Source organism: Nyctereutes procyonoides, unplaced genomic scaffold, assembly GCF_905146905.1.
Source record: "Nyctereutes procyonoides isolate TBG_1078 unplaced genomic scaffold, NYPRO_anot_genome, whole genome shotgun sequence".
In the NCBI taxonomy this organism is placed as follows: Eukaryota; Metazoa; Chordata; class Mammalia; order Carnivora; family Canidae; genus Nyctereutes; species Nyctereutes procyonoides.
This window is the reverse complement of record NW_026575141.1, coordinates 5,606,114-5,623,526: the sequence shown is the minus strand read 5'-3', so window position 1 is coordinate 5,623,526 and position 17,413 is coordinate 5,606,114. Positions and strand designations below refer to the sequence as shown.

Here is a 17,413-nt window from a genome sequence, read left to right as displayed (position 1 = left end):
AAGTAACCCAGTGTCCATGGCAACAGTCTCTACCTTTTTAGGGCGTGACAAGCTGACAACAAATACCTTTAGAATGCTCTGTGTCTGGATGCAAGACAATACGGACATACTTAAGATCTCCAAATTGCTGGAGGAGCTCCCCAAGTTCTTCTTCCTCTGAGTCAAAAGACAGGTTTCTATGGAAGACAGGTCACAAGAAAAGTCAATTACAAAAGTGAGATCCTGTGTTCTAGTACAAGGTGAGACACCAAATGGAGTGGTATTCTTGCTCACAACCACCCTCTGTAGTTTAAGAATAGCACCCATACATAGGGGAGGCCCCAGTGACCCCACCTCTGATGTTTGACTCTCCCCCATGGCTAGCATTAACTGGCCTTTCTATGTTAATCAGATTCTCTCCCCCAGAAAGTTAAAACTTAAACAGACATACATTAAGGCCAGAAGCTGTAGATGCAAATTCATTTCAAAATAGCAGGACCCCACCCAAAGGAAACTTCTAGGAAGTGGAAATCTGAAAATGACCTATATCTTGATCTGAGTGGTGGGTACATGAATATATATGTATGAAAAATTTCACTGAGCTGTACATTTAGATTAATGCACTTTACAGAATATATATTATACCTTAAAAATGAAAAAAAGAAAGGCAGTATTCTCAGAGAAAAGACCACAGCCTTCTACAGCTGAGCCCCAAAACATCCAGATTTTCATCTCCTTCTTAAGGTTTGCTCTTCCCCTGCTTTGATCCAGTGAACCACTCAATGTTCACCCAACAAACCTGATTTCTCATTTAAATTGGCCAAAATTAGTTTCTCTTATTACAACCAGAAGATTCACAGCAGGCTAATGAGACAAGTCAAGAGTGTACAAGTGTGTATCTGCCCGCCTCTCTCAATTAGGCATTTTCCCCTCTGTGTTGCTGTGAAATCGAGGTTTCAATTTAAACTTTAAAAAAGTCAGAAAATTCTTCAAAATAATAACTCAAAAGCAAACACAGTAAAGTTTACTAAGTGCAAAACAAGAAAAGCACTTATTCCTTTTCATGGAATTAAAAAATATTGGAAGTGGGCGCCTGGGTGGCTCAGTAAGTTAGTGTCTGCCTTCGGTTCAGGTCATGATCCCAGGATCCTGGGATTCTCCAGCATGGGGCCCCTTGTTCAGTGGGGAGCCTGCTTCTTCCTCTGCCTCTGCCTGCTTTTCCCTCACCCTTTGCCTACCGCTTTCTCTGCTTGTGCTCACTTTCTCTCTGTCAAATAAATAAAATCTTAAAAAAAGTTGGAAGATTTTGTTCTACTAAATTTCCATATACTGTAAAGATCCTTCATTTCCCCAGCTATTCACATCCTTCTAGGGTAAAAACAGTCCTCAATAAATATTTATAATTTTTCTTCTCTACACTCAGTTAACCCCATAAACAATTCCATCTTACAAAGTAATTGAGACAAAAAAGATTTTCTGCAATAAGACATCCTAGCCACGTTACTTCTTCAAATTGGTCTGTGTATAGTTTTTTGTCTTCCATCCTTTACTTTCCTAAGTTTTTTTATTAATTAAAAGATGTGGAAACAGTAAGGCATGGTATCCTCGGTATTAAAATCACAGGCTCCTAAGTATAACATTTCCCCTTTCTTATTAGACAAAATCCTCTACAAATACAAATTTATTTATATGGCCATTCCAAACAACCAAGTAAAAACAACTATGAGAGACATGCCGTTAAGGTTGTCTAAGTTTAGCATAGCTTGTGGAGGCTAAACTCACCTTTGTAAATAGCTATGATATGGGCATGTGTGCAGGTGTTCTTTGAGTAATAATTAAGGTTAATATCTTGTGTCTTTTTGCTCATTTAGGAAATTTCCTAAATTTCCTACAATAAGCATAAATTACTTATATAATAAAAACAATCTTAAAACACTCTACAGGAAAATAAAGTACACATCTTTAAATAAGACCCAAATAGCCCTGGAAGGTTGGCACTTAAGAAAGGAAAAGAAGGCATGCCTGAGGTGTCCTGAAGATGTCCTGACTCTATAAAACAGCCAACTTACCACAGTCAGTAGGACTAAAACAGTAATGGCAACATGAGATAAAACCTATCTCCACTTGACTTCCTCCCTTAAATTTTCTTGGAAACCAATGGGATGCCTTATTTTATTATCGACACTACTTTGAAAGTTAAGTTAGGTATGAAGAGAGAAACTATCTGGGACAAGTGGTATCACCCCTCTACAGCACTTCTCCTAAAACAAAGGCAGGAAGCAAGATGTTTCTAATAAAGAACTGATTTGTTCCAAATGATGATACCCCAGTTACAAAGAATGAAATGTAAATGAGGACAAAATCTGGAGACTCCCGCTCTTTATCTTCTAGGTGCGGTTCTGATTCTCCTATATTCTCACTGTTTGCTATGTTCCTAGGGCTGGATGTATTAATGATCCAATTTTCTGGCCTACCTACCAGAAATAGTACTAGAAAACAAAAAGAGTGGGGCACTTGGCTGGCTCAGTCCGTGGAGCATGCAACTCACAACTTGGGGCTCTGAATTTGAGCCCCACCCTGGGTGCAGAGCTTACTTAAAAATTAAATATTTCAGAATGTCTGGGTGGCTCAGCAGCTGAGCGCCTGCCTTTGGCCCAGGGCATGATCCTGGGGTCCCAGGATCGGGACAGAGTCCCACATGGGGTTCCCTGCTTCTCCTCTGCTTATGTCTCTGCCTCTCTCTCTCTGTGTCTCTCATGAATAAATAAAATCTTAAAAAAATAATAAATAAAAATAAAATCTTTCCAAAAATAAAGAGAGACAAAGAGAGAAGAAGGAAAAAAGGAGAAAAGGAAAACCTGTGAGGGCAACACAAACAGCACCTATTGAGGTACAAAGGCATACCTGATAAAAACAGTTTTCCCTTCATTCACATCAGAGGGTAACTTCCTCTTCTTTTTCTTTGAGATTTGCATATCTAAAGTAAAAAGAAAAACAAAAAAAATGAAAAAGACTTAGTGCGACACAAATGACAAGGGGCTAACTTCTTAGATATATAAAAACCTTGCATAAACAAATAAGAAAACACAGAATTAAAAGTGAACAAAGGATATACACCTAAATACAGGAAAAGACGCTCAAACTTATAAGAAAAACATAGCACCAGTAAAAAGATACTGTTTTTCATTCCAACAAATTGGCAACAACTTAATAAAAGAATGAAATCCAATGTGGTAAGGGTATGGAAAGAAAGACATTCCTATATATTGTCAGGCCAGTCTAAAGGTTTAGAACATTTGAGGAAAAAAAAATACACATTCACACACACAAACATAACTATTGGACCTGTATGTGTATGTGTACACGCCACATTTGTTTTTGCTTATAAAGGTATTAAATAGATACACAAGAAACTTTTAACTTTGGTTATCTCTGGGGAGGGGCCCTAAAGTGGCTGAGGACCTGGGTACAAGGAAGATTTACTGTTTGTTTTTAAAAATAGACCTATATGGCTCAGTAGTTGAGTGTCTGCCTTCGGCTCAGGGCATGATCTGGGCCGGGGCCGGGGACTGAGTCCTGCATCCGGCTCCCTGAGAGGAGCCTGCTTATTCCCCTATGTCTCTTCTCTCTTTCTCTGTACCTCTCATGAATGAATAAATAAAATCTTAGGGGAAAAAGAAAAAAAGACATACATGTTTACAGATATATAACAATTCTGAAAGAATATGAAAACAGCAGCAGTGGTTACTTTGAGGGACCCTTAGGGGTCTGGTGAGGAACTTTTCTCTATATATTACACTCTACTGCACTATCTTTTTAAATTTTCTGCCATTATTATGTATTGGCCCAATAATTTTTTCAATGTAAAGAATGATTAAGAGACAGATGAACCTGGTTATTGAATGCAAGGTCTCATAGTCCCCTCAGTACAGAAGCTTCTCTGATTCTAGGGTGTCTCCCATTCTCTCCTCATGGAAAAAACTATTTCCTCAGATTTTTTATATGGCCAAACTGACACACCAGACTTAACCTAAACAATCAGTTATTGACCATTCCTCATTCTGTAATGACCTGCCTCCCTCAATAAATGAGTTTACACCCAACATTCTTTATAAAGGTGGCAACGGGGTTTGATTACAGCTTTACAAAATGCCCCAAGAGGTCTTTATCCCTATCTCAATTCACAAGAGTTGTTTAAAATCCACTTGGTGTTAGAATATAATATCCTGCTTATCCAGTTATTCATTCACTTTGGATAAACAAGAGAGAAGTAGTGCCTCAGCATTAAGCCAGGTTTTAAATTCCCTGAGAATCTTAACCTTCAAATGCCATTCCAAACTAATTTTAAAACAAAACAAAAACCTTTAGAAGGAATATAAGGGTATCCTTTTCAGCACTGAAACATGAATCTGACAGACCACTTTGGGGTCCTATTTAATGAGAGGTGTGCACTGAACTGATGCACATTTGTCAGTAACCGGTTTTAAATGTAAAAGTGTCTACAAAGATCCCCAGGCAAACCTTCGTCCTCTTGCTCTTCACTGTTGGTGTCACTCTGAGCCAGTTCCTCTCCATCAATACTATCATCTCTCTCTTTCAGGCCACTGTCTTCGTCAGAATGATCTTCCTCACTGCTCTCTGCAGGTGCGGCCCTCCTGACAGCTCTGCAATGGCACAGTTCAGAACTAAGGATCTGGGCTGCCAGAGGGGTCTATGCCCCTTCATCACACACATTATGTCTGCCGTGATGGGGGCAGGGAAGACCACTGCTCCTCCCAGAGATAATCCTAGATCTTCTTCTTGTCTCAGAACAAGCTGAGCTGCTTACCTCTTTTGAATCTGTGCAGGCTTGGTCACCCTTGATTCTTTATCCTCCTCCCCGTCTTCTTCCTCTTCTGTATCATCCTCTTCTACCTCTTCCTCTTCCATATCCTCTTCTTCCCTACCATTCTCTTTACTTAATTCCTGATGTTTAGGTTCAGGCCTCTTCTCACCTACACACAGAGATAAAGAAAGTCAAGAATTCATTTAGAATCCAAAACAAGGTTATTTGAACAGAGTAACTAAAACCCTAAACTCCTAGTTCCTTGGGGCTAGGACTAGAACTTATAACTATAAAAAATACATTTTTACATAAATATATCATAAAATATAAAAAATTATATATATATATTTTTCTTACCGCATGTAAGAGAAAGTATGAGGGAAAACCACAAAAAGAACAACAAAAACCCCTCATGACTGAGATTCCCTGGAAGCCTGCCCCATTCATCAGAAGCCTTAAGGTTAATCAGGCTCAGAATGAGAGAAGTAGCAACTGAGTGCCCACAGACAGCCTGCCATTGTGCACCACAGCCAGCACAATGCTTACTATGGAGCTCAGCCATAAACTTTCATCTCAGTGAGTTTTGTTCTCTGAGCTCCTGGTGGCTTCAAAACCACTGCTTTCTAAAAAACAAACAAACAAAAAACAAAAACAAAACAACCCTCAAGTTTTAAGTCTCCCTATTATTTTTATTTTTAACTTATTCATTTGGGAGAGAGGGAGCATAAGCAGGGAGGAGGGGCAGGGGGAGAGGGAGAAGCAGACTCTATTGAGCAGGGAAGCCAGATATCGGACTCAATCCCAGGACCCCAAGATCATGACCTGAGCCAAAGGCAGACACTTAACCAACAGAGGCAACCAGGTGCCCCAAAGTTTCCCTATTCTTTTTTTTTTTAAGATTATTTATTTATTTATTTATTTAGTCAGTCAGTCAGTCTTGAGAGACACAGAGAGGTGCAGAGATATAGGCAGAGGGAGAAGCAGGCTCCATGAAGGGTGCCTGATGTGGGACTCGATCCTAGAACCCTGGGATCACAACATGAGCCAAAGGCAGATGTTCAACGACTGAGCCATCTAGGTGCCCCAGTTTCTCTATTCTTAATATTCAATCGCTATTAAGAAAAGTTGGGAAAGGACAGCCATCAGGGGGACAATGAACTTAGGCCCTACTCCTAATTCACATTCACACTCAGGAGTGGGTTTAGACTCAAAAGATCCTATTTTGAGACCAGATCACCAGATGGTACAATATGAATCAACAAACAGCTCTGGGCTCATTTCTGAGCCTGCAAGAACTCAGTTTCTCTTAATCCTTAGTCTCATTCTTTCTGTTAATCTTGTGCTTTTGTATCTTTGACCCAATATTCTTACTGGGTTCCCTTACTAGCAGGTTCCCTTATAATTTTCCGTAGGATAGGGATGTTTCCATACTCACCTCAGGACATACAACCCCTTCTACTCCACACCACATCTTACCTGGGGCAGAGGCAGACTGTGTATTTTTATATTTATCCTTTGCCACAGCCCAATCCACAGCCACTGTCCGCCCTGTCAGACAGAAAAGTATCATCAGAAAGGTCTTCCTCTTTTTAACATCTCTTGTAAACGACTTCTTATTCATCAAAGACAGTGACAAAACCAAAACAAACAAAAGAAACTGCCAATTCAGAGAACACTGGTTCCAAAATAAAGCTCAGAGTAGCCTGTCCCTTTTAACCCTTAAGCTCTTTAAATCAATTTAAATGTTGTTTTGCCTTTCTACACAGCCCCCACACCCTAGGGTAAGAGAAAGTAAAAAAGTAAAGAAAGAATGGAACAGTGTTTCCAGGTAGACAAGTTTCCAGTTAGACTAAGCAAGAGTTTTGCCCAGAAGTTACAAAGTCTCCAAGCCAAGCCCTTCTTTACTACCTAGTAAATGAACACAGCCAGTTTAACAGCCCACCAGAGCTCAAGGGTGATCAAGACCAAGACAGAGAAACCTGCAAAATCCACACATTCCCTGGACAGCAATCTGCGTCTATCAATGATTATTTCAGGGATATATTTTCATTAAAGATTTAAGTACACACTCATCACCAAATAAGGAATAGCGAATAATGGCTTGCGTTCTTTCAAGTTTATTTTTTTTTTAAGATTTTATTTATTTATTCATGATAGTCACAGAGAGAGAGACAGAGAGGCAGAGACACAGACAGAGGGAGAAGCAGGCTCCATGCAGAAAGCCCGACCTGGGATTTAATCCCGGATCTCCAGGATCGCGCCCCAGGCCAAAGGCAGGCGCCAAACCGCTGCGCCACCCAGGGATCCCGCGTTCTTTCAAGTTTAACCCTAAGATCAAGCACTAGGAATATTTCTCCAAACAGCTTCTATATTAGTAGTAAGACTCTCAACAATTCAAAACACCTTTTGAAAATGTAGAAAGTGGGTTACTGTGCTAATTCATCCAAACACCAGAAATATCTAGATGAATAGTATAGGTGTATAAAACTTACCTTTTATCTCTTTCATGTTCATGCTTTTGAGAGCCTTTCCTGCTTCTAGAAGGTTTTTGAACTGGATGAAAGCAAAACCACGCATCTTTCCATCTGCGTGCAAATGTACAAAGAAGTTAGAGGCAGCAGGTGAGCAGCTAACGAACACCAAGCAGGACATTACAAGATGACCCAAGTCCTGCCAACCAGTCAGCCCCTTGCCCATAGCAGTAGCTTATGTACTCCTACTGAGTATACTCTGACTGAAGCTTGGGGAGAGCAATTTTCTTGAACTATAACTTATCTTCTAAAACTAGTTCTGATCTAATTAAAAATGCCACTGGGGGAATAAGACTCTTTTTGAGTTTTTGCTAGGTGTCAAGCACTGTGCCTGATACTTTATGTACGTATATCATGTCATCTGGGGCTCATAAAGAGTATGACATTAACTTTGTATTTCTATTTTGCTTAAAAGATTTTATTTATTTGAGAGAGAGAGAGAGAGAGAGAGAGCATGCATGTGCGGGGGGGGGGGGGCAGGGAGGGCAGAGGGAGAGGGACAAGCAGACTCTGCACTAAGTGTGAGCCCCACCTGGGACTCAATCCCACGACCCTAAGACCATGATCTGAGCTGAAATCAAAAGTAGATGCTCAACTGAGTGATCCACCCAGGTGCCCCTGTATTTCTATTTCAAATTGTGGTTAGTTCAAGGTGGAAATGGAAAAAGACTGTTATTTTAAATAATCTTAATCTAATCCACAACAAATGAAGGTTTACTGGTACCTGGCTTCCTGGGGATGTTTACTTCCAGGACAGCTCCATATTGACCAAATACTGTCTTCAAGTCATCTTCTGAACACTGATGCCAAAAGCGAAGAAAAGATATTATCACAGAAAATAAACGTGAAACATCAACTGTTAAATCAATTCATTACAAAGAACTTGAATACTCTCACTCCTTTTTTTTACTCTTGAGACTAGGATATCAAACATTTCTAAACAGTAGACATCTTGCTTTGGATCTAAGAGACAAGATAGACATCAAAGAGCTCTTCCTCTCCTCCCTATCTCAGTAGTAATGTCCCAAAAGGCAGGCATCTTCACACTTAATATCCTTAATTAATTGTTTATACAGGCCCATTTTCTGTATTCAACAATGCTAAGATTCATCCCCAGAAGGAAATATGTCCAATTATATCATCTTGGTGAGGATTTCCACCAATGAGCACCAACAGCCTGGAGAACAGGCAGTGTTTTCTCCATCACTCACCTTAAAGCTCAGGTTCCGAATAATTAATCTGGCTTTCTTATCTGCCACTTTGGGTTTTTTAGGCTTTGGTTCCTTCTTTGGGGGCTCTGAATTTTCTAAAAAATAAGAGGCAACAAAATAAGTCTGCGATCCAAAATCACCTACCTCTAGGCCCAGAACATCACAGGAAAGAAGCTACCAGCAAAAAAAAAAAAAAAGGCATTTCCCACAGGGTTAAATATGACAACATGCAGGACCATCAGATTTCCAAAGTTAGAATTAAATAAAAGACAAAAATGAGGGGATCCCTGAGTGGCGCAGCGGTTTGGCGCCTGCCTTTGGCCCAGGGCGTGATCCTGGAGACCCAAGATCGAATCCCACATCGGGCTCTCTCTCTCTCTCTCTCTGTGTAACTATCATAAATAAATAAAAATTAAAAAAAAAAAAGGCAAAAATGAGTAATAAAATACATTAGATGATTTTGGACATCAAAAAGAAATTTAAGGAAGCTTTAAATTTAGAAGCTGGGATCCCTGGGTGGCGCAGCGGTTTGGCGCCTGCCTTTGGCCCAGGGCGCGATCCTGGAGACCCGGGATCGAATCCCACGTCGGGCTCCCGGTACATGGAGCCTGCTTCTCCCTCTGCCTATGTTTCTGCCTCTCTCTCTCTCTCCCTGTGTGACTATCATAAATAAATAAAAATTAAAAAAAAAAAAGTGAAATTTAGAAGCTATCCCCTTCCCCCCCCTCTCTTCCTCACCTTGAGGGAAAGTTACCTTCAGTTACTAGAAACTCACCATTTTCCCCCTTTTCCTTGGACTTATTCCTCTGCTTTTTCTTGGCAATAGTTACGTTGATCTTACAGCCTTCAAAAGTGGTGATCTCCTTCAGGGCCCTCTGAACATCTTCCAGCATAGAAAAAGTGACATAGCCAAAGCCTCGACATGCCTTACTCCCTGAAAAGTGAAGGGTGGGGGAGAATCATAAACCAAGAGCCCTAAACCAGTAAATTCTTTTTTTTTTTTTTTAAACCAGTAAATTCTCAAGGCCCTAAGTAGCAAATATACTGCCAGACCATTCTCTTATCAGTTTGCCAAAATTTTCAGGAGAGATAGAAATAAATTTGGCATCAGTGGCCCTTTCCCTACTTTGCTCAGAAATTGTTAGGCTTCCTCTTCTAATTTGGTGTCTTCACTGTTAGCTTCTCTTCTTCCTCCTTTCCTGATAATCTTGAGAATACTGGAGATCCATGATATCCATTATATCCCCAAAGAATAACTCAACATAAAAGAGAATGGAACATTACCAGAGAAGGTGGGAAAGGTAAGTATGGTAACTTTGAAAACTGCAGTGTAATAATGCAGCAGATCAGAAATGAATGCCCCAGGCCCTGACAAAAGAACCTCAAAAACAATAAACATTGTTTTGGGAGCCTGCAGATACTATTACCATTTTTACCAAGCCTTAGCAATCAATATCAAATATATAAATATCCAAAGTAGCTATAAATCTCTTATCTCACTTCTAGAACACACTGAGGTAGGTAATATTCATCCTTTCCAAATGAATAATTTGAGATGGAGGAAAGTAAGTGAAGTAGTTAATGCACCAGAGTGTTAGTAGCTCAACTGATTCCTCATCACTAGCCCCCTGTTCTTTCCATGGGACTCCACCAATATAAAGGCCATAAAGAATATTAGGACCAAGCAGATTAATAGTTGCAAATAAAAACTATAACCAACTTTTGCCCTTTTTTTTTAAAGATTTGTTTATTTATTTATGATAGACATAGAGAGAGAGAGAGAGAGAGAGAGAAAGAGGCAGAGACACAGGAGGAGGAAGAAGCAGGCTCCATGCTGGCAGCCCGACGCGGGACTCGATCCCAGGACTCCAGGATCGCACCCTGGGCCAAAGGCAGGCGCTAAACCACTGAGCCACTCAGGGATCCCCTGTCCTTTTTTTTGGTATGCTTTTATTGGTTTAACATTTTGTGTACTCAAATTTTTAAGTCATTTACTGCATCAGAAAGGAAAAAGACTGGGGCACGTAGGTGGCTCAGTCGGTTGGGCGTTTGCCTTCAGCTCAGGTCATGATCCCACAGTCCTGGAATTTAGTCCTGTACTGGCTCCTTGGCTCAGCTGGGGGTCTGCTTTTCCATCTCCCTCTTGCTTTCTTCTCCCTTTCCCCTTACACGCTCTCTCTCAAATAGATAATAAATAAATAGATAGATAGATAGATAGATAGATAGTTAGATAGATGAATAAATTAATTTTTTAAAAAGGAAAAAAGACCAGGTAGTCTGCCTACTATCCAAAGAAGAAACATGGCTCATATGCTCTGCTTCTTTTTCAACTACACTTGAACCTACTTCAGGGTACAAGCCCTCAAACACAGGACGCCAATTCACATAAATAGTTAAAGCTGGTACTTTGCCCTAGGAAGGCATACTGTGATCTGGAGATCAAGGTCTTTTCTCTTGGGACTCCTCACAAAGGTCTGCCCACTCACTGTCAGGAGTCAGAAGAAAAATCAGGGCCCTTCCTGATCAGTACAACCAAAAACAAAGCAGCTGAAACGTGAATGCGTGAACGAGCTCAGCACCAAATAAAAACATGTATTCACAATAAATGCCATTCACTGTTTGCACAAAGCACTCTCATTTTACTTGAATCCCCACAACATCCTGTGATATCATCCCCATCTTTAAGAGGTTAAGTGGCATGCCTTCAAGTCATCACAACTAAGACCTCATCCCACATCCCCTCCCTCCTTCCCATCCCAGTACAGCACTCTTTCCAACACATCCTGACTATCTGGACAGAAAAGTATACAATCATTTAAAAAGGGAATAAAAAAAGGGAATAGAGCTCCCCCCCCCCTTTTTTACCCTAAGATTTAGACCACATACACAGGGTACAAGGTAAAATTACACCTCTGCTATATTCTGAGGACCCAAAAGAGAATTCCCTTTCAATGCCTGTCCTTCCCTAGGACAGAACCACTAAGCACTGGACAACAGTGTTTCTCCCAAGTAATGAATGTAACTTATAGTAGAACCCAGTACACATATATATTTTTCATATAAAACCAATAGAGTTTTATATGAAACTGGCTCAGTCATGGAACATGAGAGTCTTGATCTGGGGGGTTGTAAGTCTGAGCCTCACACTAGGTGTACAAATTACTTAAAATTCTTGTCACGACCCACTCAAAACCCACTAACAAGTAATGATCTGCAGTTTAAGAAACAAGGCTGTAGAGCACTCTCATTCTCTCACTCACCTATATCTCTACTTAAAATGACAATGAACCAGGCTAGTGTTATGGCTTGTATAGCAATCAGAGCCATGTGGACTATCCCAACTCCAACCTCTGCTATTAATGAAATAGAAGCTAATGATGGAGGGATTGCTAGCACACAGTTAACTTGCCTACTCACATATGACATATGCAGATACCATGGAGGGAAACGGGGTGGGGGGGTGTTGGGGGGGGCCTACGGGATGCCAGTTCTTGCTAGCTGTTCTGCTGAAAGGCAAAGCAACAGCCACCTACAGAGAGAGCCTCTTGACTAGAAGGGAGCTAAATGGAACATCAGGTGCCTATCTCAAGTGTCCCTTGAAGTCTAGGTTAAGAGGAAGGAATGCTTCTACAATTAAAATCCTTACAATTCTTCCTCATTCCAATACATGCCAACCCTTTCACACAGTGATGCAATGAGCATCACACAGAATATGGGGAATATAGCAGTACCACACAAATCAATATCCCCAGGGGCTCAAATAAAAAACCTTGGGAGTCAGACTTGACTCCTCTTTTTTCATACCCCACATCTGATCCATCAGCAAATCCTCTCAGTTCTACCTTCAAAAATATCCATATACCAATCACTTCTTCCTACCTTCATTATTACCATCCTGGTCAACATCATAATTTCTCACCTAGATCATTGCAAAAGCCTACTTACTATCTGGTCTCCCTGCTTCTGTCCTATTATCCAACAGCAGCCTCAGAGAAACTTTTAAAATGTAAGCCAGATCATACTTACTGCTCCCTATCCAAAACTAGTAGTTTCTCATCTCAAAGTAAAAGTCAAAGTCAAAGTCCTTCCAATGGCCTATAGGTCCTAGATGATCTGGTACCGTAGAATCTCATCTCCAAATTCTCTTACCTTCATTCACTCACTGTGGTCACCCTGTTCTCCTTGCTATTCCTCCAGTGTTCCTGAGCTTGCTGTTTCCTCCACCAAGACTCCTCCTGGAGAGACACAAGTTCACTCCCTCATCTTGGTCAGGCCTTCCCTGACTGCTCGCTATATAACTGCCATTCCTCACTCCTCTACAACCCTCCTCTCGCACACTCATTCGCACAGACTCCTTATCCTTCCTGACTTATTTTTCTCCTTAGTATTTATCACCCTTATCACTATGTATCTTGCTTATTTATTGGCTGTTTTCCCCATCTTGAAGACGTAAGAGCAAGTTTTTTGGCTTGGTTTGATGCAAGGTTGCATCCTTAGGACCTACAACAGCGCCTAGTACAGAGTAGCCATTCAAAAAATATTTGAATGAATAAACGAGTAAATGGATAAGTGAGTAAATGAAGAGCATACTGGTTAGGAGCTCCGGGTCAAGTAACCAAATTCTGGATCCACTACTTACAAGCTATAGGAACTTAAAGTTACCAAATTTAACCTAAGCCCCAGATTCCTGTCTGTAAAATGGGGTTAAGTCTCTCCACCCAACACGTCTGTTGAGGAAATTAAATGAGATTAACACGTGCGGAATTCAGCACCATGCCAGGCGATAGGCTGACTCTCAATAAGCCTTACTGACGTGTTATTAAACGTTAACTATCTCCTTGTTATCGAATTAAGATCTCGCAAAGTGAGCGCGGGTAATAAATGGAAAGCGCTCTGTAACCCAAAGGCAATGCCTTGACTTTCAGAAACGGACCCCTATGGATTCCTCCAGAACCGAGTCGGTTTAGAAAAGAAACGCAATTCCCAGCCCCTTCTCGGCGGAGCGGGCGCAGCATCACAGGCTGGCTGAGGCCGGGAGGATGTCCCCGCCGGGATCCCGCTCCCGGGAGCCCCGCCCCGCACCGCCTCGCAGCCCGCCCCCTACCTTTCTCCGTCACCACGAAGCACTGCTTCAGCGGCCCCACCTGACTGAACAGCTCCTCCAGCTGCTCACTGCGGGCGGAGGGCGGGAGGCGGCTCACAAACAGGGTCAGCCCGGCCATGAGGCTGGGAAACGGGGGCGCGCGAGCCCGCGAGCGAACCCGGCCCGCGCACACGCCGGGCAAGGAGCCGGTTCCGGCAGGCCAACCACGCCGAGCTGCCCGGAGGTTCCGGAAGTGCTCGTCATTCAAAAGAGTCCGAAGGAGGACGTGGTGGAAGGAGAAGAAAACGTTCCGGGATAGGAAACAAAACAAAGAAAACAAAACAAAACAAAACAAAACAAAACGAGAGAGAGAGAGAGGAGAGAGAGAGAGAGAGAGAGAGAGAGAGAGAAAGGAAGGAAGGAAGGAAAGGAAGAAGGAAGGGAAGGAAGAAGGAAGGAAGGAAGGAAGGAAGGAAGGAAGGAAGGAAGGAAGGAACGAACGGAGGGAGGGAGGAGTTATGGAGTTACGGCCGGGGGCGGAGCTTCTTAAGCGGGGCTCCACCTCTAGTCCAGTACCGCCCCTCCGGACCCCTTCGCCGCCTACCCCCCACTGCGGGGAAACAGGCATTGCTAGTTTCTACCCAGTTTATTTTTACTTTGAGTGTGTTTAATTTATTATTTTTTAAATTCAATTTGCCAACATATAGCATAACACCCGATGCTCATCTCATCACGTGCCCTCCTTAACGCTCATCGCTCCGTTACCCCTTCCCCCCACCCTCTTCCCCTTCTGCAACCCTTCCTTTGTTTCCCAGAGTTAGAGGAGTCTCCCAGGGTTCGTCTTCCTCTCTAATTTTTCCCAGTTTCCCTCCTTTCCCTGATGGTCCCTTTCACTATTTCTTATATTCCATATATGAGTGAAACCACATGATGATTGTCCTCCAATTGACTTAGTTGCTCAGCATGATACCCTCCAGTTCCATCTACAGGGATGCAAATGGTAGGTATTCATCCTTTCTGATGGCTGAGTAATATTCCACTGTAGGTATAGACCACATCTTCTTTATCCAGTCATCTGTCGAAGGACATTGTGGATCCTTCCACAGTTTGGCTATTGTGCTGTGAGCATTGGGGTGCAGGTGTCCCATTTGTTTAACTACATCTATATCTTTGGGGTAAATACCCACTCCCACCCAGTTTAAAATCTCACTTCCAGGGATCCCTGGGTGGCGCAGCGGTTTGGCGCCTGCCTTTGGCCCAGGGCGCGATCCTGGAGACCCGGGATCGAATCCCACGTCGGGCTCCCGGTGCATGGAGCCTGCTTCTCCCTCTGCCTGTGTCTCTGCCTCTCTCTCTGTGACTATCATAAATAAACTAAAAAAAAAAAAAATTTTAAATCTCACTTCCAGGAGGTGATCCCAAAGTACTACAGCAGGCAGAGGAAGTCGTTTTTTGTTCGGGGGTCTCACCCAAGATCTGACATATAATTGATACTTAATAAATTCTTTCTTCACTGTCACCACAGACTCCCAATTATATGTATAAAATGCAACCAGAATGCACATAGATGCATACATCGTACACATCATTTTAACAATCCTCATATTTTCAGAGAATATGAGACATCTGTCACACTATAACAGATAGCTATAACTGTGCCTCTAACAGTTCACAAATTGCAGCTACTAAAGCACGCACAGACACAGATCACAAACAATCATTCATTCAATAAATATTTACTGAGCTCCTACTATGTACTAGGGATAAAATTGGTAAGCTAAAAAAAGACACTAGTCCCTACTCTCATGGAGAATGAAGTCTAGTGGGGGGTAGACAGACATTAATTTTAAAAACTTACAAAGAAATCGTAGCATGTACACTACAAGATACCATGAGAACATACCCAAAGCAAACATAACATACACACATAGAGACCCAGAACACAGGTCCTCCCAGAGAAAGGAGAGAAACTTCCCTCAGGTCAGCTTATCAGACAGATCCAAGGCTGAGGGATCTCACCCCACCAGTAGATCTGGGTGCTCCCAGAACCTAGAAGGCAGAGACTACTTGCCATTCCATTGGGTTCAGGAACTGACCTGTGTGCAAGACTGCCACACCCTGCAGGGGTTGCAACTGAGAATGCACTTTTTAAGTAATAACTTTTCAACAGTATAACCTGAACACATGGTAGGTAGAAAGTTCAAAAAGTGCAAAAGGTACAGTGAAAAGCAATTTCCCATTCTCTTCAAACCCCATTTACTTTCAATACATTTTGGATGGATGGGATGACTGGTTGATAGTAATGGGGGGGGGGGAGCCTGAACACTTAACATCAGATTTATGAAGCCCTACCACCAAGTAAATAATGTATGCTCAAAAGAAAATGCCAGGTATTCTTAAACACATAACTCAAGAGAGGAAGTTCTGAAATACAAAGCAGATTTTTAAGGCTATGGGGTTAATCCTATCCCGGATAAACAGAACCAATAGACAAAGGAAGTGGGATGTGTCATTTGAATAAAGTCGGTTTGGGGGATCCCTGGGTGGCGCAGCGGTTTGGCGCCTGCCTTTGGCTCAGGGCGCGATCCTGGAGACCCCAGATCGAATCCCACGTCGGGCTCCCGGTGCACGGAGCCTGCTTCTCCCTCTGCCTGTGTCTCTGCCTCTCTCTCTGTCTGTGACTATCGTAAATAAAAAAAAAAAAAAAAAAAAGAATAAAGTCGGTTTGGGATTCCAAATTCCTCCCTCTTTTTTTTTTTTTTTTTTTTTTGCCTTCTCTCCTGCCTCTTCACCACTTTAGAAATCAAAATTCTATCTCCAAAGACTTAACTGCAAGCTTCAGGGCTCTAGCTATAGGGAGGCCTTCCCAGTGCTGGCTGCAGTGTTCAGAGGGAAAAGAATCCTAAGAAGGCTCTTCCCACCCCTCTTAGGGATGCCCCACAATTCTAAGTACTTCTCACTCAGACCTTCCTTAAAGGACAAAACTGTCTGCCTATGCCCATCAGGGGGCAGCAGCCACCCACAATGTGGAGGACTTCTGTGCCTGTAGGGAAGGATAACCACACTGCTGACCCCATCTACACTTCCGGAGTTTCAGACCTGGCCCCCCATCTCAGTCTCCCAGCCTCAACCTCAGCCCAGTCCTCTCCTACCCATTCACATTAGGGACATCACGTGGTGCTTCAGTCAGGAATATTTACTCATCCATCTACCCAGGACACATGCAGTGTTCTTTATTAAATAGCAGGAGTTGTGGTGCCCTGCACCACATCAGCAACGTGGCTTCCAGGGGAAATAAACTGTTGGCTTCTCCCTCATCCATCACTGTGCAGGAGCCTGGAAAGGAAGTAAGAGAGGCCTGGGCTGTGTGCTCTCTCCCAGTCCACCTCCCAGGCACCATCCCTCTGGTTCCACTCCCCCTTGCAAGCCAAACCTTCTTAGAATACCACTTCCTTCTTATTCTTGGCACTTCTCATAACCCATTAGTGCTACTGTAATTATTTATATGATTAATTCTTTTTTTTAAGATTTTATTTTTACATAATCTCTATACCCAAATAGGGCTCAAACTTACAACCCCAAGGTCAAGAATCGCATACTTTGCCAACTGGGCCAGTCAGGCCCTCCTATATGATTAGATCAGCGTCTGCCTACCCACAAAGACCTTCACTTAATAAGTTTAGCGCTGGCGCCCACCTCGTTCACCTCTTTCCTCAGCACCTCATATATTGTAAACATTCAATAAAATGTTTTAAAGAGAATGAATGAATGAATGAATGAATGA

At 42.3% G+C, this 17,413-nt stretch overlaps 1 protein-coding gene across 1 annotated transcript in view; it reads right to left on the bottom strand.

The window, feature by feature from the left end:
- The window catches only part of RBM28 (RNA binding motif protein 28), a 30,682-nt gene extending 16,587 nt beyond the window's left edge, over window positions 1–14,095 (bottom strand). Inside the window, exons 1-10 of the mRNA XM_055307560.1 lie at window positions 13,651–14,095; window positions 9,322–9,480; window positions 8,547–8,641; window positions 8,060–8,135; window positions 7,297–7,389; window positions 6,281–6,352; window positions 4,808–4,973; window positions 4,501–4,643; window positions 2,884–2,956; window positions 67–176 (exon numbers count right to left, since the gene is read on the bottom strand). Coding sequence (XP_055163535.1) covers window positions 67–176; window positions 2,884–2,956; window positions 4,501–4,643; window positions 4,808–4,973; window positions 6,281–6,352; window positions 7,297–7,389; window positions 8,060–8,135; window positions 8,547–8,641; window positions 9,322–9,480; window positions 13,651–13,768 — 1,105 coding nt within the window. The 5' untranslated portion in view covers window positions 13,769–14,095. The remainder of the gene's footprint in view (window positions 1–66; window positions 177–2,883; window positions 2,957–4,500; window positions 4,644–4,807; window positions 4,974–6,280; window positions 6,353–7,296; window positions 7,390–8,059; window positions 8,136–8,546; window positions 8,642–9,321; window positions 9,481–13,650) is intronic.
- Between the last annotated feature and the right edge of the window lie 3,318 nt (window positions 14,096–17,413).